Below are 17138 nucleotides of genomic sequence, written 5' to 3' on the forward strand. Positions count from 1 at the left end.
AATTTTTTTGGGATATCTTATACAGTAAAACCTCCAAATCTCAAATTTGAAGGAACCAAAAATGGCTAGTTAGTTATGGAGAGTTCCACACAAAGAGGTATATGAAAAATAGAAAAATTTTTATAAAAAAATTGCTTTTTGTCCTTGGTATAATTAATTATCAATGGTGTGATAAGTCCTTATTATCTACCTCACATTAGTAGATTTTTAATTATTTTAATTATACCAAGGGGAAAAAAGCAATTTCTTTATATTAATTTAATTTATAGAATAATTTGTCTAGATCCCAGTTGATATTTGAGCACAAACCCTCACTATTAAATGATGAAATCTATAGACTTAACACTGACATCTGGTTTAAAGAGGTGATGGAATGAAGGTTGGCCATTAAGATGTTAGTCACCACTTGTTCTCCAGATGTTGCCTGTACCATACCTCCCTCAACTGCTCTGATTCTTGTAGTAATGCCACCTTCAAACTCCATCTTACTACTGTTATGGTACGTAGATATAATTTATTTTGTAAAACAATTACCTTATTATTCCACTAATTTTAATACTGTTCATAATAGTAACCCTTATGTCAAGCTACTATGTAACATTGTGAAGTCACCTTAAGCCTGTCTTCTCTACACCCATTTATTGTTCAATGATCATACCTTTATAATGATTCCTTTATCTTGTATAATTTTAAGTATTACAGCCTTTTTACATGTATACCAACTGAAGAGGGACTATTCCGATAGTCCAAAATGCATTTTGATTATTTCATGTTAATTGCTAATGTAATTGATTTTAATGAACACCTTCTCGTTTTTATTAAATGTATTGTACTCCATTGGTATCTGGGTGTTTGTGCTTATCATCACTGGTATGATAAGTCCTTATTATCTACCTCACATTAGATTTTTAAGAAAAGTTTTTGTTCAGTCACAAACAACACAATGGTAGAAAAATATATCATAGAACTGCATTCCTTAAAGTCCATTATATTTATTTTAATCATTATTATAACAATATATTATTATTAATCATTATACAGCTGCATATAAGATAAATAGCATATATCAAACAAAAGAATATGACAATCCATTAATAGAATGTATAGGCATTTGATAATTTTGTTATATTTTCCAAAATCATTTTTCTGAAATTTATGAAACTTGTCTGGTTATCTTCTAGTATTTTCATTCCAGTTTATGAAAAAATTTTAAATTTTAATTTAAATTTTAAATAAATATCACAAATTTAGGTATATCACAAAATACTTCTCTGACATACTGAATTTATTCAAAAGTCAAATTTTGCATAATAACATTATATAAATTATCTACGGGACAATTTAAAATGATCACAAATTGCCTTCCATATTAATGAAGACCTGAGTTCATAAAGTTCCAAAGACAAAATTCAAGATGGCTACCACAAACAAAGAACTATTCCAAATAGAAATATGAATAGATGAATGGGAAAGTTGGTATTCTCCAATAGAAATTAAAAATAGAAAGTTAGTATTCTCCAATATATGCTTTAATTACTATAGCATCCCTTCCTATCCTGTTATGATTAAAAAATCCCTGCTAATACTTTTGCCAGAAGAACATAATTTAAGTCATGCAATGCTTCACGAGAGCTAGATTTAGTAAATTTTCCACTAAATTAGCAACTCTGATGTCATTGGCTTACTTATCCAGATGTATTAAAGCTACTTTACCAAACAAGGTGCCAAAAAGATTTGAGGAACTTAATAAACTTAGGTTGGTTGGCACTGGCAAAGTTTGACTAGTTTAATGCAAGGAGGTTGACACACATGAAATGTTAACTTAAGGAGCAGAAAAATACATTATATTACATATGGTGTTTTCCAGCACTGATAATCCAGTTTGACCTGAGGGATTCGAGAATGAGAATTCAATGTTAGAGATTTTAGTATATATAAATATTCTTAGAAAGTTGCTTGAACATAGAATATTCTAAATGTAATTTCTGCATAAATTTTATTAATTCTACTAAAATTCAAAATAATTGTCATTTACACCAAACAGGTGCAATAAATTGTTTATGTAAGTGTAAAAAAGCTATTGATTAATGATATTTCATAACTTTTAAAAGTTGAATGAAGTAGTATTTTACTTTTCATTTACTTTTTGTATTTCTTTTCTCAAATGCTGAAATTGCATACAAATGCAAATTAATTATAATATTAATGATCATTCAATGAATTAATTGTAAAAATTGTGACCATTTTTATCTAAAGCACTGACATTCCATGAGAAAGTAATTTGTTAAAATATACAAATCATAGATTTTATCATCTTATCTGAATAAAGGCATGTATATTTCATCTGAAAATAATATTACGTTAAAAATACTACCAGATTTATTCTATTATTTTTCAAACTTTTTAAAGCATCTAGTCAACTTCTTTTTAAAAAAAAATTCACACTTAAATACAAAAAAATTCTTTTAAGACTAGTTTAAAAAAAAAATTCAAACAAAACAGATGTTTGAGAACAACTTTCTTGAAGTATCAGCAGCTGATAAAATATTCTTATTTATAGTTAATAATTTACAATTGAGCCATTGATTTTGAAAGTGGGACAACTCCATTTTATGTTATTGCTAGATATTTAATGGTTTGCATTTGAATGAGTTTAAAAATATTCATAAGCAATAATACTTATATTTTTTTGGTTTTATTTTGTGTAAATTTAATATGCAATAATGGTTATCTGCTTTAGGTGAAAAAAATCATGGTTTTGGTATGCGCCAATGACTTGCCTCACTTTCAAAAGCAATGATTTGTTGAAAATGTTGCTTTTCTTTGAATGAAATATAGTTATAATAACAAAAAATTGAATATTTTATTTATTTTATTTCAACATTTCATACTTTTTTGAAAAGCTACAATGAAACAAAAAATAAATTTAATTTTATAGTAAAAAGTGAAGAAAATAATAAATAATATTTAGTAATAAGTTGCATGCATATAATTATATTTCTTAGTGCAGATTTTTAAAGTATTCAAGATAAATGGGTGGTACATAGGATAATAAATTCATCACATTTTCATATTTTTCGTAGACTGGACTTGCCCCACTTTCAAAATCAGCTCACTGTAAATATTGTTGACGATAAAAATTACTAGTAACAAATTTTACACAGATATTAAAATATATTTATTGTGAATTGATTAAAAAAACAAATTTTATGTTAATTTATAATAAGAATTAGTTTTAACTATTTTTTTCATAAAATGAACTTGCCCCACTTTCGAAATCAATGGCTCAATTATTAAACTATAAATAAGAAAACATTTATAGTTTAATAATTGTGAGTTTAACTATTAGTTTAATGATTGTAAATTATTAAACTATAAATATCACTAAAATTTAATTTTATATACTAAAATAACATCCTTCTACTAACAAAGAATTGAAAAATTATATCTAATAGGTAAATTATACAGACTGGTCAAATTATTTCAAATTTGTTTAATATGTAATTAAAATTGTTACTTTCTAATTAGTATCATTTTTGTCCATATTTTTTAGGATTAATTTCAATGATAATTCTTTAATAAAGTAAATCACTGAAACACAAAAAAAATATATATACATGTTAATTTTTTCTTAATTATTAATGTAGAAATTATTATTTCTATCAAACTTTCAGATTTTATTTCCTAATAATTGATTTCAAAAATAAAAATCTTTTTTAAAATTTTTTAAGTGAATTTACCTTTTATAGATAGAAATATTTAATAAAACTGGAAACCAATTTGCATTTTATAAGAAGGAACAGCTTAATTTGGTTTAAAATTTTTACTGCTAAGAAAATGAATCAGGTTTTTTATACATCTGAAGTAAATGAGTTTTACTTTTACACCTTTTATAAACAAAAACATTCACACATGTAAAATTTAAAAAAATAATTTCCAAAAACTTTACAGTAGATCTTTGAGGACATTCATTTCTGAATAAATTACCAATGAACATGTGAAATTAATGACAGATTTACAGGAAAAATTGTTTTATAATATAATTCATATTGTTCTTAAATATAAAAAGAAATGAACAAATACCTTCCTCCTGGTCCAGTCATATCAGGGCATCCAGACATTGTACAAAACTCTGAGATTGTCCCATAAATAAGATTAATATGATCAAAAAATGCCAGTGCTAAAGCAAAAGAAAATTGTATAAAAACAATCAGTATATTTATGACAAATATATATAAACATATATAAGCATTGAAAAAGATCAAAAGAATTGTAATAAAATTATTATAATAATAAAACTAATTACAGGTAACCCCCGTATAACACGGTAGTTACGTTCCAAAAAATTGCTGTGTTATGCGAATACGTGTTATACAAAACTAAGAACTAATACGAAAAGGAGGGTTAGGTTCCAAAAATTAAAAAACATGCTAGTATATTTTCATAATTAAGATAAATATCTTCATTAAAATTTTTTTAAGTGATACATATTAATATAAATTAAACAATGTTTTCTTCGTCATCACTAAAAACACTATTAATTAACCGAGAGCGTTTTCTTTTTGGCAAGTTATCCTTATCCTCTGAGCATTTTTCTGCATTATCTTCAGATCCATGCTTTACCTTTTGCAAAATGTATGTAATTTTAGATTGCTTGCTTCTAGTTAAAAGGTCTTTATAAATTTCCTTATATGGTGCTAAGCACTTATGAAGAATAAAGCAAGTATGGAATAAGGGAAAAACATTCGGCAACATCAGAAGCAGAAGCGTCGCGATCTGGCAACATTGAAACAAGTTTCGAGAAGGACCACGTGTATCGACAGAAGGCGAGAAGAGAAAATTTACATACTTAAGTACTAATAGTTCACGAAAATAATAATTTTCGTAAACTATTATTCTTAAGTATGTAAAAATTTATTACATTTCCTGTTGTACGAGGGTTTTACCCAATTCTTGAACCATGTCAGAGTAAATCTGTGCTATAAAAGTACCGTGTTATACGGGGATGGTACCAATTCTCGAACCATGTTAGAGTGAATCCGTGCTATAGAAGTGCCGTGTTATACGGGGGTTACCTGTACTCACTAATCCCCAGCTTTCAAAGTGAGATAGTATAGTTGCAATTAAACAAAACAATGAAAGTAGGAGCATAAGCTTTCAGTACAGCTATTTACTGTATATTTCCACAGATAAGACAATAGTTGAATCATAAAAGAAAACCTCCAAAATCCGGGGTTGTCTTATAGGACAAATACAAAAAAATTAGATTGAAATTTATATAAATTAAAACCATTGTAAAAAATGGACAAACTGTAATTATTTACTAGTAGAGAGTAGGGTATGTTCACAAAATAGAATAGATGATACTACGTTTTTGTGAATAGTCAAGGTCATTACCGGAATGCTGAATCAGTGCCAAAGTTTGCAACAATGCAAGGCAGTGCTGCCAGATGCAAGAAAATAAAATTTTTCCATTTGAAAAATTATGAATAGGACATAATTCCGTATAAGTTATATAGTATTATCATCCAGATGATGATCGCTGATCTAAACTGAATTGATCGTTAATAGTTTGGGGGGGAAAGATATATGCTAAAACTATAAAACTGACGAAAATTTATACCTTGTCTTATCTGCAGAAATATATGGTATATCAATAAAGTTTATAGGAGAAAAAGCAAAAAATGACCTAGAAGCAATGTCTGATCCACGTGGGCAAATGTTAAATAGCACCTTTTTCCCATGTCCACGTTGGATGATTTATCAACACTTGGTTTTATGGTTAGAAGCATGTCCACTTCTGTAGTAGGAAAATGCTTATGCTATATTCTCAACTTAATATTGCTCTTACATTAGGTTAGGTTAACATGGTCCATGTTTGTGGGTTGAAGAGAATATCATATTCAAAAATTCAGCAACAGACCCATTTGATCGCCAGTGGTAAAGAGCAGTGACCCAAGACTGGCTACTGCATCATAAATACGTTCATTGATACAATGGATACATATTAACTAGCTAAAGTGCTTCAAGTGACAATCCAGCCACTAACTAGCAACACCAAAAAATCATGCCAATGGATGAAATGGACTCAAGATGAATTCATCATCCATACCTATTACATACAAAAATGGAAACAGACATGACAACATATAAGCATGCTATATGACAAATTCACACAAGGATAACCACATTTCATTGTTACAGAGAAGAGGGTTGTTGATCAGAAAAATATTATTTAACACTAGATAATAATAAATAATATTATAACACTAGATTACATAGGAAAAAACAAACACTGACAATACCTCACAACATGTTCTATGTATGTTTTCAAGAGAGAGAACATATACCAATAAAAAAAATCTACAAGTTGTATAACTTTCCCTGGTGCTATGAAAATTTATTTAAAAAATATCTATTATAATTAAAAATATAAAAGAGTCAAGATTGTGTTGGGCACCATTTGTTACAATATTTTGTTATAAAATCTTTTCATATTATTATTTCTTATAAAATGGCAAAAAGCTTAATTTTGAGGGTAGGGATGGATTTTATAAAAAATTATAAATGCTAATAATGAGTAAAATTGTCATTAAGCCCAACTCTACTGGAGATATACATGACTCCTTTATCTCCCCACCCCTTGACCTTTAATCACCAAAATCAATAGCATTAATCCTCTAATACACAAACTTCCCTGCAAAATTTCAGAAATTTTTGATAAAAAGCACAGGAGTTATTAAGCTTCAAAGATGAACAAAATTGTCCCCTCAACACACTAACATCCATACATACAGAAAAGCCTATAAATGTTTTTGCATTTCAATGTTTTCAGGTCCAGAGACAAAAAATAGAAATCTGGAAGGGTCGTTTCTTTGACCGTTACACTGTCCCTCTGTTATACATAACTGCTGGGAAAGTAAAAACTGTTTAAGCTAATAATGTGTGGCTGTCTGCCATTTTGTTGTATAATTTTACTGTATATAGAATAAGAACTCCTTTCTTCTTTCATATAATTCTTCTTCCTTCTGCTTTTAACTCTTTCTTGTCACGTGACAGGAACTGTAATAATACAGGGACAGGATGGGGGTCCTGCCCGAGGGCACCGTTAGACAGAGGTGAGGAGAAAGGACACTTTTGGGTTCACCATGAGAGAGGTCACGTGAGGGTGACCAAAAGACCGTGTATAAGGCAGAAGACAAAAGAGAGAAAGGGCCAAGATAAGAACAGAGACAAAGAAATAATTGGGATAGCCGTTCAGGAGAGTTCCAAGGGACTACCTTGGCACATGTTCAATAACAACTGCTTTGTCTCCCTTTGGATGCAAACGGATCATATGTTCACCATGCATGAAATGAGAACTGTCGATATTCACCCAGTTCAGGACCCACAGATCCAGCTACTGGTAGATTTCCTAACTAACCTTCCTTCTTTCTTGTAGTTATAGTAATAGGTTTAAGTTTAATTATAGGTTTCTTAATTTTAATCGGGATTGCATGTACATGTTAAATTTCTCGTGGGAAGATCGAACGAGAGGGGAGACATTGTAACGATGGCGTGCTGTGATATTTGATGAAAGGGAAGCTGTGTTTCTTTAAGAAGCCGATTTCCAGGGGCAATCAGTCAGGGATGGCGAACTTTTTGTGTTTGCATGCCATATTGTAAGCATACTTAGCTTTAAAAATGTTTATACGTGCCAAAGTTTCAGACTTCGAATAACAATATTTAAAAAAATTAAATGAATATGCTTTAATTAGAATAAATGTAAAAAAGCTGATTGAAAAAAAGGATGACCAGGTGATAAACCGAAAAGATGATTGAAAAAGACATAAATCGTATGATACATTACATGCCAGATGATTTCTCCTTACGTGCCACTTTGGGCATGCATGCCATAGGTTTGCCACCCCTGGTCTAGGGCAGTGTTTTTCAACCTTCTTGAATATGCGACCCCTTTACAAGTTAAAAAATTCTGGCGACCCCCAGGGCCATATTAAAACTATATCAGTGATTTAAAAACTACGTATTTAATTTTCTTTCTGTTGAGACCTAAATATTAATTGAAAAACCAATTGTACTGTAAAAACAAACAGGCACAGCCTTCTTGCTGGAATTGTAGTTTTTTATTGTAGTGTAGGACCTACAAACACTTGTCTTTCTTTTATCCACGACCCCCATGTAAGGCTTTGTGACCCCCTGGGGGTTGTGACCCACAGGTTGAAAAACACTGGTCTAGGGTCGTATTTGTTTGTTTGATAAGCCTTCTCTAAATGTATTTTTACTTAATAGATTATCTAATGCACTTAATTAATAAATAAGCAAGTTCAATATAATTACCTCTGTTAAATTAGATTCAATAGATTCCTATGCCCTCTAAATGCCAATTCTTGCTTCATAGATATAATATATTCTAAATTAGTAGATATAATATATCTAAATTAGTAGATGTTATCTATTAGTCGTAACTTTGTTATAATTTTCAATATTTATTTTTTATTGTTTGCTAATTTAAATTCTATTCTGATTTCCAAATTGCTTCAATTTTACGAAAGAATCAATGCAACATTTATGATTTTCGTGTCTTTTGCAAACTTTACTCAAATTATTTAAATCCTCAAAGCCACTCTTATTCCACACTAATTTTATTTGAAATTAGTAGGCAAGGCCAACAAAACAATTTTTGCATTTTTATGCATCCACAAAGCCATTTTATGTCTAAATAAATTTTATCGCACAAATTTTTTTGTTGACGTATTTATGTTTAATTTAGGCATTGGTCATTCTCTTTTAATAATGTTTTGTTTTTCATTATATAAACTTGAGCAAAAACTTTTTTGAAATAAATTTTCAATATCACAATTACATTCTAAAATCGCTAGCCATATTATAAGGCTAAAATTAAAAATAAAATTATAAAAACTTACTTGTTAAAATAAAATGTGTGATGGATATACAATTATGCATAACTGGTACAAAATATTCAATTGTATGAATATACTTTTAAAGAAAATTATTAAATATAGTTTTGTGAAGAAATGTAAAAATAACAAAATATTCTTTACTTTTTAAATATTAAAACAATCCACTTAGTTAAAATTGCTCCCTATCAGTGGCTCATGGATGGAATCAGACGCTCTTGGTAGGTGTGCAGTGCATGCATGCAGGCCAAATCCCGAGGGTGCCAATACCGGTTAATGTCAAATGCCTCTTTTGTCGCATCACTAGTATACCTCAAAAAACATGACAGGGTTGCTGTAAATTTCAAATGTTTCTCACCATAGCTGTAAAAATCTAAATTTATTAAACTTAATAGTCATTTATTTTCTAACTAATTCGTTTTAGGACCAGGTGTCCACGGAAATTTGCAAAATTTACAACTTTTCTGTCACTATCATTGAACTGGAAAAATTTCTGTCTTTATTAAATCTAATATTATGAAGAAATCAGTCCCCACTGTACTTGGCTAGAGATTGGTTCGGTTAAGCTTTTGTTTAAGTAAAATTCCAGCTCTTTCAGCAGGATTTTATTTATGTCCAATTCCCTAATAGCTTAATTATTTAACTACTTCTTAAGTAGAAATAAGTCGAAACTAGTTACTTTGTACTTGAATATTTGTTGTCTCAGGAAAAAAGTGAAAAGACAAATTTTTATGACAACGGATACATAAATTGTAAATTTAAGGAAAATAAATTCTAGAGCTGTTTCTGTACCTCGTGTGTCTCTCTCATTCATTAAATTTAGTTGTAAATGATGCTACCAAAGTAACAGTTAATTTAACATTGTACAAGAATTGTATACGTTTTTTTCTACATTCTCTTAAAGATGGGACATACGAAATCGTAATATCACTGGTTTAACATTGAAATCCGTAAGCGATACAAGATGGGAAAGCGGAATAAAAATATCAAATATTTTAATGGATTTTTTAAAACTCCTGTCAACTGTACAGAACTATCATAAAAACATACCAGTAAATTCTTATTGATTGGGTTAAGTTATAAATTTACTCATGATTCACATAATCAGCGAGCCAAATATCTAGCGAGCAGGCAGATAACAGCCCAGAACTGGTCCTGGATAGAATTGGAAGCGTTATACGTGTGTAGCTTCCACTGGCTAAACTGGGTGAGGTTGGTGCTCTAAAGCGCATGCATGAATCTGGCTGTTTGGAAGCTGACAATACAGCACTTTCATTCCGTCACTGATATTCAAATATACAGTAGCAATCTTATCGTTTTTTTCACACGTAGTATAGAAATTTGTAATAAGATAATGTTTTGTTATAACCGCATTATGTAATTTTAATTATATAAAAATAATTGCACAATATGTATTTATTTTTTAGAAAATACAAGGGAAGCAGAACTTCCACCACTTCCAATGACAGGATGCCACTGCATTGTAATTATATTTGTATATAAGTGTCTCCGTGACGGGCATTCTGTTCTTTGTCAACTCATTTGACTAATGAAGCAATTTGATATTTTTGTCATATTATCACGTGTTTTCACAAATTTCACAAATGATCATCATCATTAAGTTGACCCCTATTGAGATATGACAGTACATCCCTCTATCCTGTTGACCCTTAACTACCAAAATTTAATAGCATCAATGCTCCTTATATACAAGCTATTATGCTATTTCTTAACCACTCAGCAGTGAAGGATGGATATATCCGTCCAGGGCAATCGCGTGGCAGTGGTGAAGAACGGATATATCCGTTAAATTCTTTTGGGGATCACCAAAAACTAGACAAAACCTACAGCAAAAAAAAATTTTACCTAAAAAAATGAATTATGTAACAATAAAAAAAGACTTTTCTTTACTAGACCTAACTGTTTACAAAATCTTTTTTCTGAAATGGTAATGAGAAAAACATGTGAAAAAATACTTTAAAAATTTCTCATGTTTATTCTCCACTAATGGGAGTAAACCATACCTGACTAGTCCACTGTTGAAAGGTTAATCTTTACTGCATCCTGCGATATTAAAGAAGAGAGATGACAACACACACAAAAAATTTGGGGGAAAAAAATTGCTTTTTTTTTGTTTTTGACTTTTTTGGGTTCAGGTGATCTGTAAATGTGGAGATTTGCAAAAACTCCGAGAATGAAATTTGACACAATTCTAATACTTTCCATTCTTATGTATACATAACAGCTGGGAAGTAACAAACAACTACAGCTATTGACATTATAGATACAGAATTAACACCCACAAATTTATTTCAAGATATTAAATATAAAATTTGTAAATTCTAAAAATAAATAAGATTATTTCCAGATTAAAAACAAGTAAAATTACTCTTTCTTATCTGACTTGAGTGATTCAGTTAAGCAGACAATGAAATACTAAACTTTAATTACCAATAACTCCATTTTCACTGAGTTCACAAAATCCAAATGCATTTTGCTTATAGTAAAGCCTCATCAGTGGACATAATGAACTTAACAATTGCTGTTCTTTTTATGCTGGGTGATTTTTTTCCCAGCATGCATCTATAGTCATTCCAGTATTCAGAATTATACCAACACATACCCACAAAATAATACATCAAAACAACTAGGGAAATTTTATATTATCTAAACAAACAAATTGCCAAAATACATTTCAAAAGTTTTGAATTCTTTCATGGATGTTTTTGAATTCTCCCAACAGCTTATTGGAACCATAATTCTAACTATAAATTTCAAATGTTTCACTTGAACCAATGTAATTCAAATTTAATCTTTAACACAGCTATTCTTCTCATCTGATAATTTGAAAAATGTGAATTTAAAAAAATAACTATAAATAAAACATGAATACTGGACAACTACCACCTCTGTTTCATTCATTATTAAACTTTATCATCATCAAATTCCACACTGTTGATAATGACTGTCACATTAAAATCATTGTTACATAGACTTTGTTCATAAATTTTAAGTTTCTCTGTTGTTTAATGAGAAACTTAACATTTGGTTCTAATAGGAAGTTGTTGGGAGAATTTTAAAACATTCTAAATGGAAATCAACTCTAAAGATGGACAAATGGAGGAAAAAAAACATAAAAAAAGCTGCTTATTTAGAAAAAACTTAATAAATTGAGCTCTTAAGCAGTGTTGAGATGTGAATTTATTGTGACGAATGTAATAATTCATATTTAAGAAATACATTTTTTCAAAAACTTGGTGGAACAATTTTAAGTTTTTGACTGAGAAAAACACTGCCCTAGACCAGGAGTGGCGAACCTATGGCACACATGCCCAAAGTGGCACATAAGGAGAAATCATCTGGCACGTAATGTATCATACGATTTCTGTCTTTTTCATCATCATGTTGTTGGAGTGTTTCCAACATGTCCCATATACTGTGCCTAGTGCTATGCTGAACCAAATTCAAAGCATACAGAAAACAAATGTTTTGTTTAAATGCTGTTTGTATTTCTATCTGTGTATAAGAATTTACTGACTATGGAATGTATGAATGGCTCTGGACAGGTCCAAATCTCAGTAAAATTCATGTTAAAGTTTTTTTTTTGAAAGAAAAAAAAGAAAAACTAGAAATAATTTTTTATATGACAAATGCAAAGCAAACATATAAGTAATAGAAGAATGTAAGTCCCAAAATCAACCATCTCTGGTTGGGATCAAATTAAACATCAATTTTGACCTATCCTGCAATCCAAATTGAGATCTCGTTACACTTGGTAATGAGTGATCAACTAAATCAGAGTTGCTTTGCAAAGATAATAAACACTCTCAAACATCATTAAATTTTTGCTGTTTATTCAATAACTAAAATGTTTGAACATTATAATGTTTAAACCATTGTGGCATTCCATTACATACTCTACTGGAAGGTGGTCATTAAAAACGTCTATAAACATTTGCTATTAAAATTTTGCTGTTTATTCAAAGTTATTTGAGTGTGTTTATTAATGAGTGATCAACCATTTAGAAAGTAAGAATGAAGAAAAGCGACCTGTTGGAATGGACAATCAGACAGAAATTAATAAAAACTCCAGAATTTCAAGGATGTGACATCTCCTGAAAATTCAGTGTTGGACCAATTGTCTCTCTTCATGCCCATCTTCGTCTACTTCTCCCTTCCTTGGATTGACATCTTCCCATCACTGGAACTCGACCACATCAACCTGGAACCATCAAGATGTTGAAAGAACTCATTTGTAAACCAGGGACACTCCTTCATTTGGAACTACCTTTGAAAGGAGAGCAAGAACCAGAGGTCACTGCCAACTGAACTTCCAAGAACACAGAAATCTAGTAAAATTTCAGATAAAATAAACAGTTTGTTGTAACCATAGAGTCTGTTTCAGTATCAATCACACACACGATCCTTTACAACCCTCATCAGTCCTGACAATCATATTCCACTCAGAAAATCTCACATATGTTTAGTATGATAGCTTTAAGTGTGATGTGTGTGCTGCTGTGAAGCCCTAACACTTTAAAATTTTTATATAATGTATGTAGTACAATGTCTGTGCAAGAAAGGATTACTGGCACAATAAGTACCTCATTCATTCTTCACAGATGCTTTATTTCGTGGACAAGTTCTGAGTATACACTAATTTTTTCAGTGTATATATTTTATACATACTTCTTTTTGTGAGTTTGGTCAACTATATACTTATGATGCGATTTTCTTTGTTAATGAATATAATGTCTACTCTGTTGTAATGTATTTTGTAATAAAAATTTTAAAAACCACCATTTCACCAGTATTAAATTGTTTTCATCACTCCAAATTATTTAATTGCCACCAGTTTTATTTACTAATTAATGTAGGTGCTGGTAGCCTTATCAGTTTGAAGTCTAGAAAGCAAAAGTAACATGTAAGTTGTCACTCAGAAATAGAAATCATTTTTTGAATAATAATTCTGAATAACACATTTGATCACAATACTTAAAAAGTATTTCACATGTTCTGATCATGTTGAAATTTTTATGCTTTAGTCTACTAAAAAAAAGATCAAAAGTGAATTATATATATCCCCAATCTTGAAATGCTGGGTGGCATTGTGCAAAAACTGCCTTCAGTTCTGATCATCATTTCCTGTTTTCCTCTCCAAACTTGCTGCTTGACATGACGTCAGTAGGTATGTGGTGAATGAGACTCCCATTGCACAACAGCTTGTCATTCTGTAGTTTTTCCTGAAGTGTGCTTTGTGATTCAATTTCATGCTGAACATATGAATAAGCAGACTAAAATTTTTATTGCAAGTTTAATAAAAAATATTGCCAAATGGCAGTTCAAACTATGCATCATGACCTCTGGTTAACTATCTTTACAAGCACATTCATATACACATATTAAGATTAATTAATATCTATCTAAGAAGTGATATATATTTTAAGAAAAACAGTTACAATTATTACCCTTGTCTTATTTCAAACAAACCAGTTACTTTAATAAAAAATAAGTTCTTTCCCCTTGTTGTCATCCTTTACTTTTTTTAAAACATCAAAACATTGAGAAGTTACTTTCATTTCTTATGGCCATCAGACCATTTATATTCTTTAAAAATAAAATAGTATTTCTAACACATTTTCAGGCAACAATGTTAATTAATATAATGTGTATCAGAACAACATTCAAATGCAGATTGGACCTTATATTGATAAAATGTTAATACATTATGAGAATAAAAAAACTGAAATTGCTAACAAAGTCATTCATTTATGTAATCAATGCTTATCAAACAAGTTTTTGAAATTACTAGCAGGTGTGTCTGGTGGCAAACATTTGAAACTCATATGTATTGCTGGAAAAAATTATAGTAATCTAATAAATGAAAATTATTTAAAATTATTTTAGCAATTTGAAAGCTTTGATTTGGGCAAATACAAATATGATTATTTGTCCCAGTATGTCCCGATGTATGTCCCAGTTTGCTAACAATTTAACATCACATACTGTAGGTATACACAGAACACAAGTATGATGTTATGTGAATGCTCAGAACTGGCATCAAATAGCTAATCTCTGATCACTTCTAAAGTTACAAACTTAACCAAACTGAAAGAGTTACTATATGAACATGACTTGAAACTTGAAAAAGTAGCTGTAAACTCTTACAAATACAATCTAGAATCTAGTACTCATTTTTTTTCTGCATGTGCATGCACAACACAAAGAAATTGCATGTGCAGATTTTCTGTTGCATAAGAGTTGCTTTTTTTAATTCTGGAATGTTGTATTTTTTGAAATCATTTTAAGAATGGAAAGTGTAAAAGAAAACTAATGCAGGAAAAAAATATAAAATTTTCCTGTTATCAGATTTGATGAAAAGTAAACTTTTCACTGAAACATTTTAAATATAATTATGATCCTTGAAATGATCATACAGTAGAGCATCGATTATCCGATCTCCGATTAACCGTCACATCGGTTAACCGACTGTTCTAGTCAGCAAATTCAAATGTCCGCTAGTGATGTGGCGCTACAATATTTGGCTATGTCTTGGCTACTTTAATAGTACTTTTACATGTTTTAGCTGGCAACGCTGGCTTGACCATGAAAGGGAGCCAGTATTTAAACGAGGCTTAATTTTCTAATTTTTAACGATACAATAGCAACAATTATTATTTTAAAAAAATTTTTGTTAGGCTTAACATCGATAAAAATTCAACACAAAGTAGGTTAATAGCGATATACTAATATACTAATTACATGAGATATACTAATATACTATACTAATAATATATTTTTTCATATTTTTCGGTTATCCGTTTTTTCAGTTATCCGACCAACCCCAGTCCCCAATTGAGTCGGATAATCGATGCTCTACTGTATATGATACTGTTTAAACAGTATCATACAAATATTCCAAGGAGCATAATTATATTTAACTCAATTATAGACAATGGAAGAGCAGTAAAATGCTGAAGGAGGTGGAAGTTAAAATGACTGAAGTGAAGAATAAGCAGTTAACCAATGCCACTGTTGGGCCATTGTCAATACCACAATGGGCCAATCTGTCTTTAAGCAGAGTTGAAAGTTTAATATCCCACTTGTGTTTGTGGGATATATTGAAGAAAAAAATCATCATCCGAAAAAGAATTTTTGCACCTAAGTACACTGTAAAGATGTTAGAAAATCAAAAAAGATTATTCCCACCATTGAACAAATGAGATCTGTGGCTCAAAAACAAATATGGTTATTATAAATGAAGAATCTTATTTTATGCTGGATGGCTCCAAATATACAGGAAATAAAGTTTTTACTTTGATAAAGGAAAGATCATTATGCCAGAATTGAAATTCAAATGACAGAGTTTCTGATGTATATTTTGACATGACTAGCAACAAGCCTTTGTCAGCAGTCTCTAGTGTTCATTGACTGAACACTACAGACTAATACTAAAGTATATAGTACAAAAATTGGGAAGAGACTAGTCTCATTCTTGAAACAGCACTATTCAAATGGAGGGGACATGTTTTGGACAAACATGGCAACATCCAATTATGCTGGAGAACATCCCATGTTGGCAAAAGACAATTGACATCATTGATGATTATCTGAAACAGCTGATTTAAAATAGGAATGATAACATATTTGCTGTAAATAACATTGACTACCTGAAAGTATGCATTTTAATATTTTGGGGATATGATATATTTCTTGTAAAAATAATGTGCCTAATATAACCCAAATGAGATCAATTGAACAGTTTGGTGCCACTTGAAGAAATTATATGACAGAGGGTGGAAAGCCAATTTCCACCTCAGAACTTCATAAAAGAATTCAGAACAAGCTTTGCCAATTTACAACTATAGACTTCAACAAGCATTTGAAATGTGTGAACACAAAATTAGAAAGGCAGCAGACCATGAAGTAGATTCAATTTTGTTAAATTAACAGACTGCTCAGATATATTTTATTTTATGTGCATTGTTTGTCTTGTAACAACCACCCCCAAAACTTCCAGAATAAATTCATTTTCTTTCATATTCCAACTTTTAGTTTTAATTTAATATATCATAAATAATAATTAATTATTATTGCATTATATTAAATTATTAAATATAGAGACTGTCCATTAGCAATCTATATTAAATTATATTTAAATTTTTTGAGATTTAAAAAAACTTTATGAAGATCATATATATATAATTTTTTTATAATTTA

The 17138-nt window shown here is 30.0% G+C and overlaps 1 protein-coding gene across 4 annotated transcripts in view; it reads right to left on the reverse strand.

The window, feature by feature from the left end:
* The window catches only part of LOC111623695 (MOB kinase activator 2-like), a 133271-nt gene that overhangs the window by 13311 nt on the left and 102822 nt on the right, over positions 1 to 17138 (reverse strand). For all 4 annotated transcript variants that reach the window (XM_023366355.1, XM_023366356.1, XM_023366354.1 and 1 more), the window contains exon 3: positions 4084 to 4180. In XM_023366355.1, the coding sequence (XP_023222123.1) occupies positions 4084 to 4180 (97 nt within the window). The remainder of the gene's footprint in view (positions 1 to 4083; positions 4181 to 17138) is intronic.

The sequence above is a fragment of the Centruroides sculpturatus genome, unplaced genomic scaffold (assembly GCF_000671375.1).
Source record: "Centruroides sculpturatus isolate CEXI.00-Female unplaced genomic scaffold, Cexi_2.0 scaffold80, whole genome shotgun sequence".
Lineage (NCBI taxonomy): Eukaryota > Metazoa > Arthropoda > Arachnida > Scorpiones > Buthidae > Centruroides > Centruroides sculpturatus.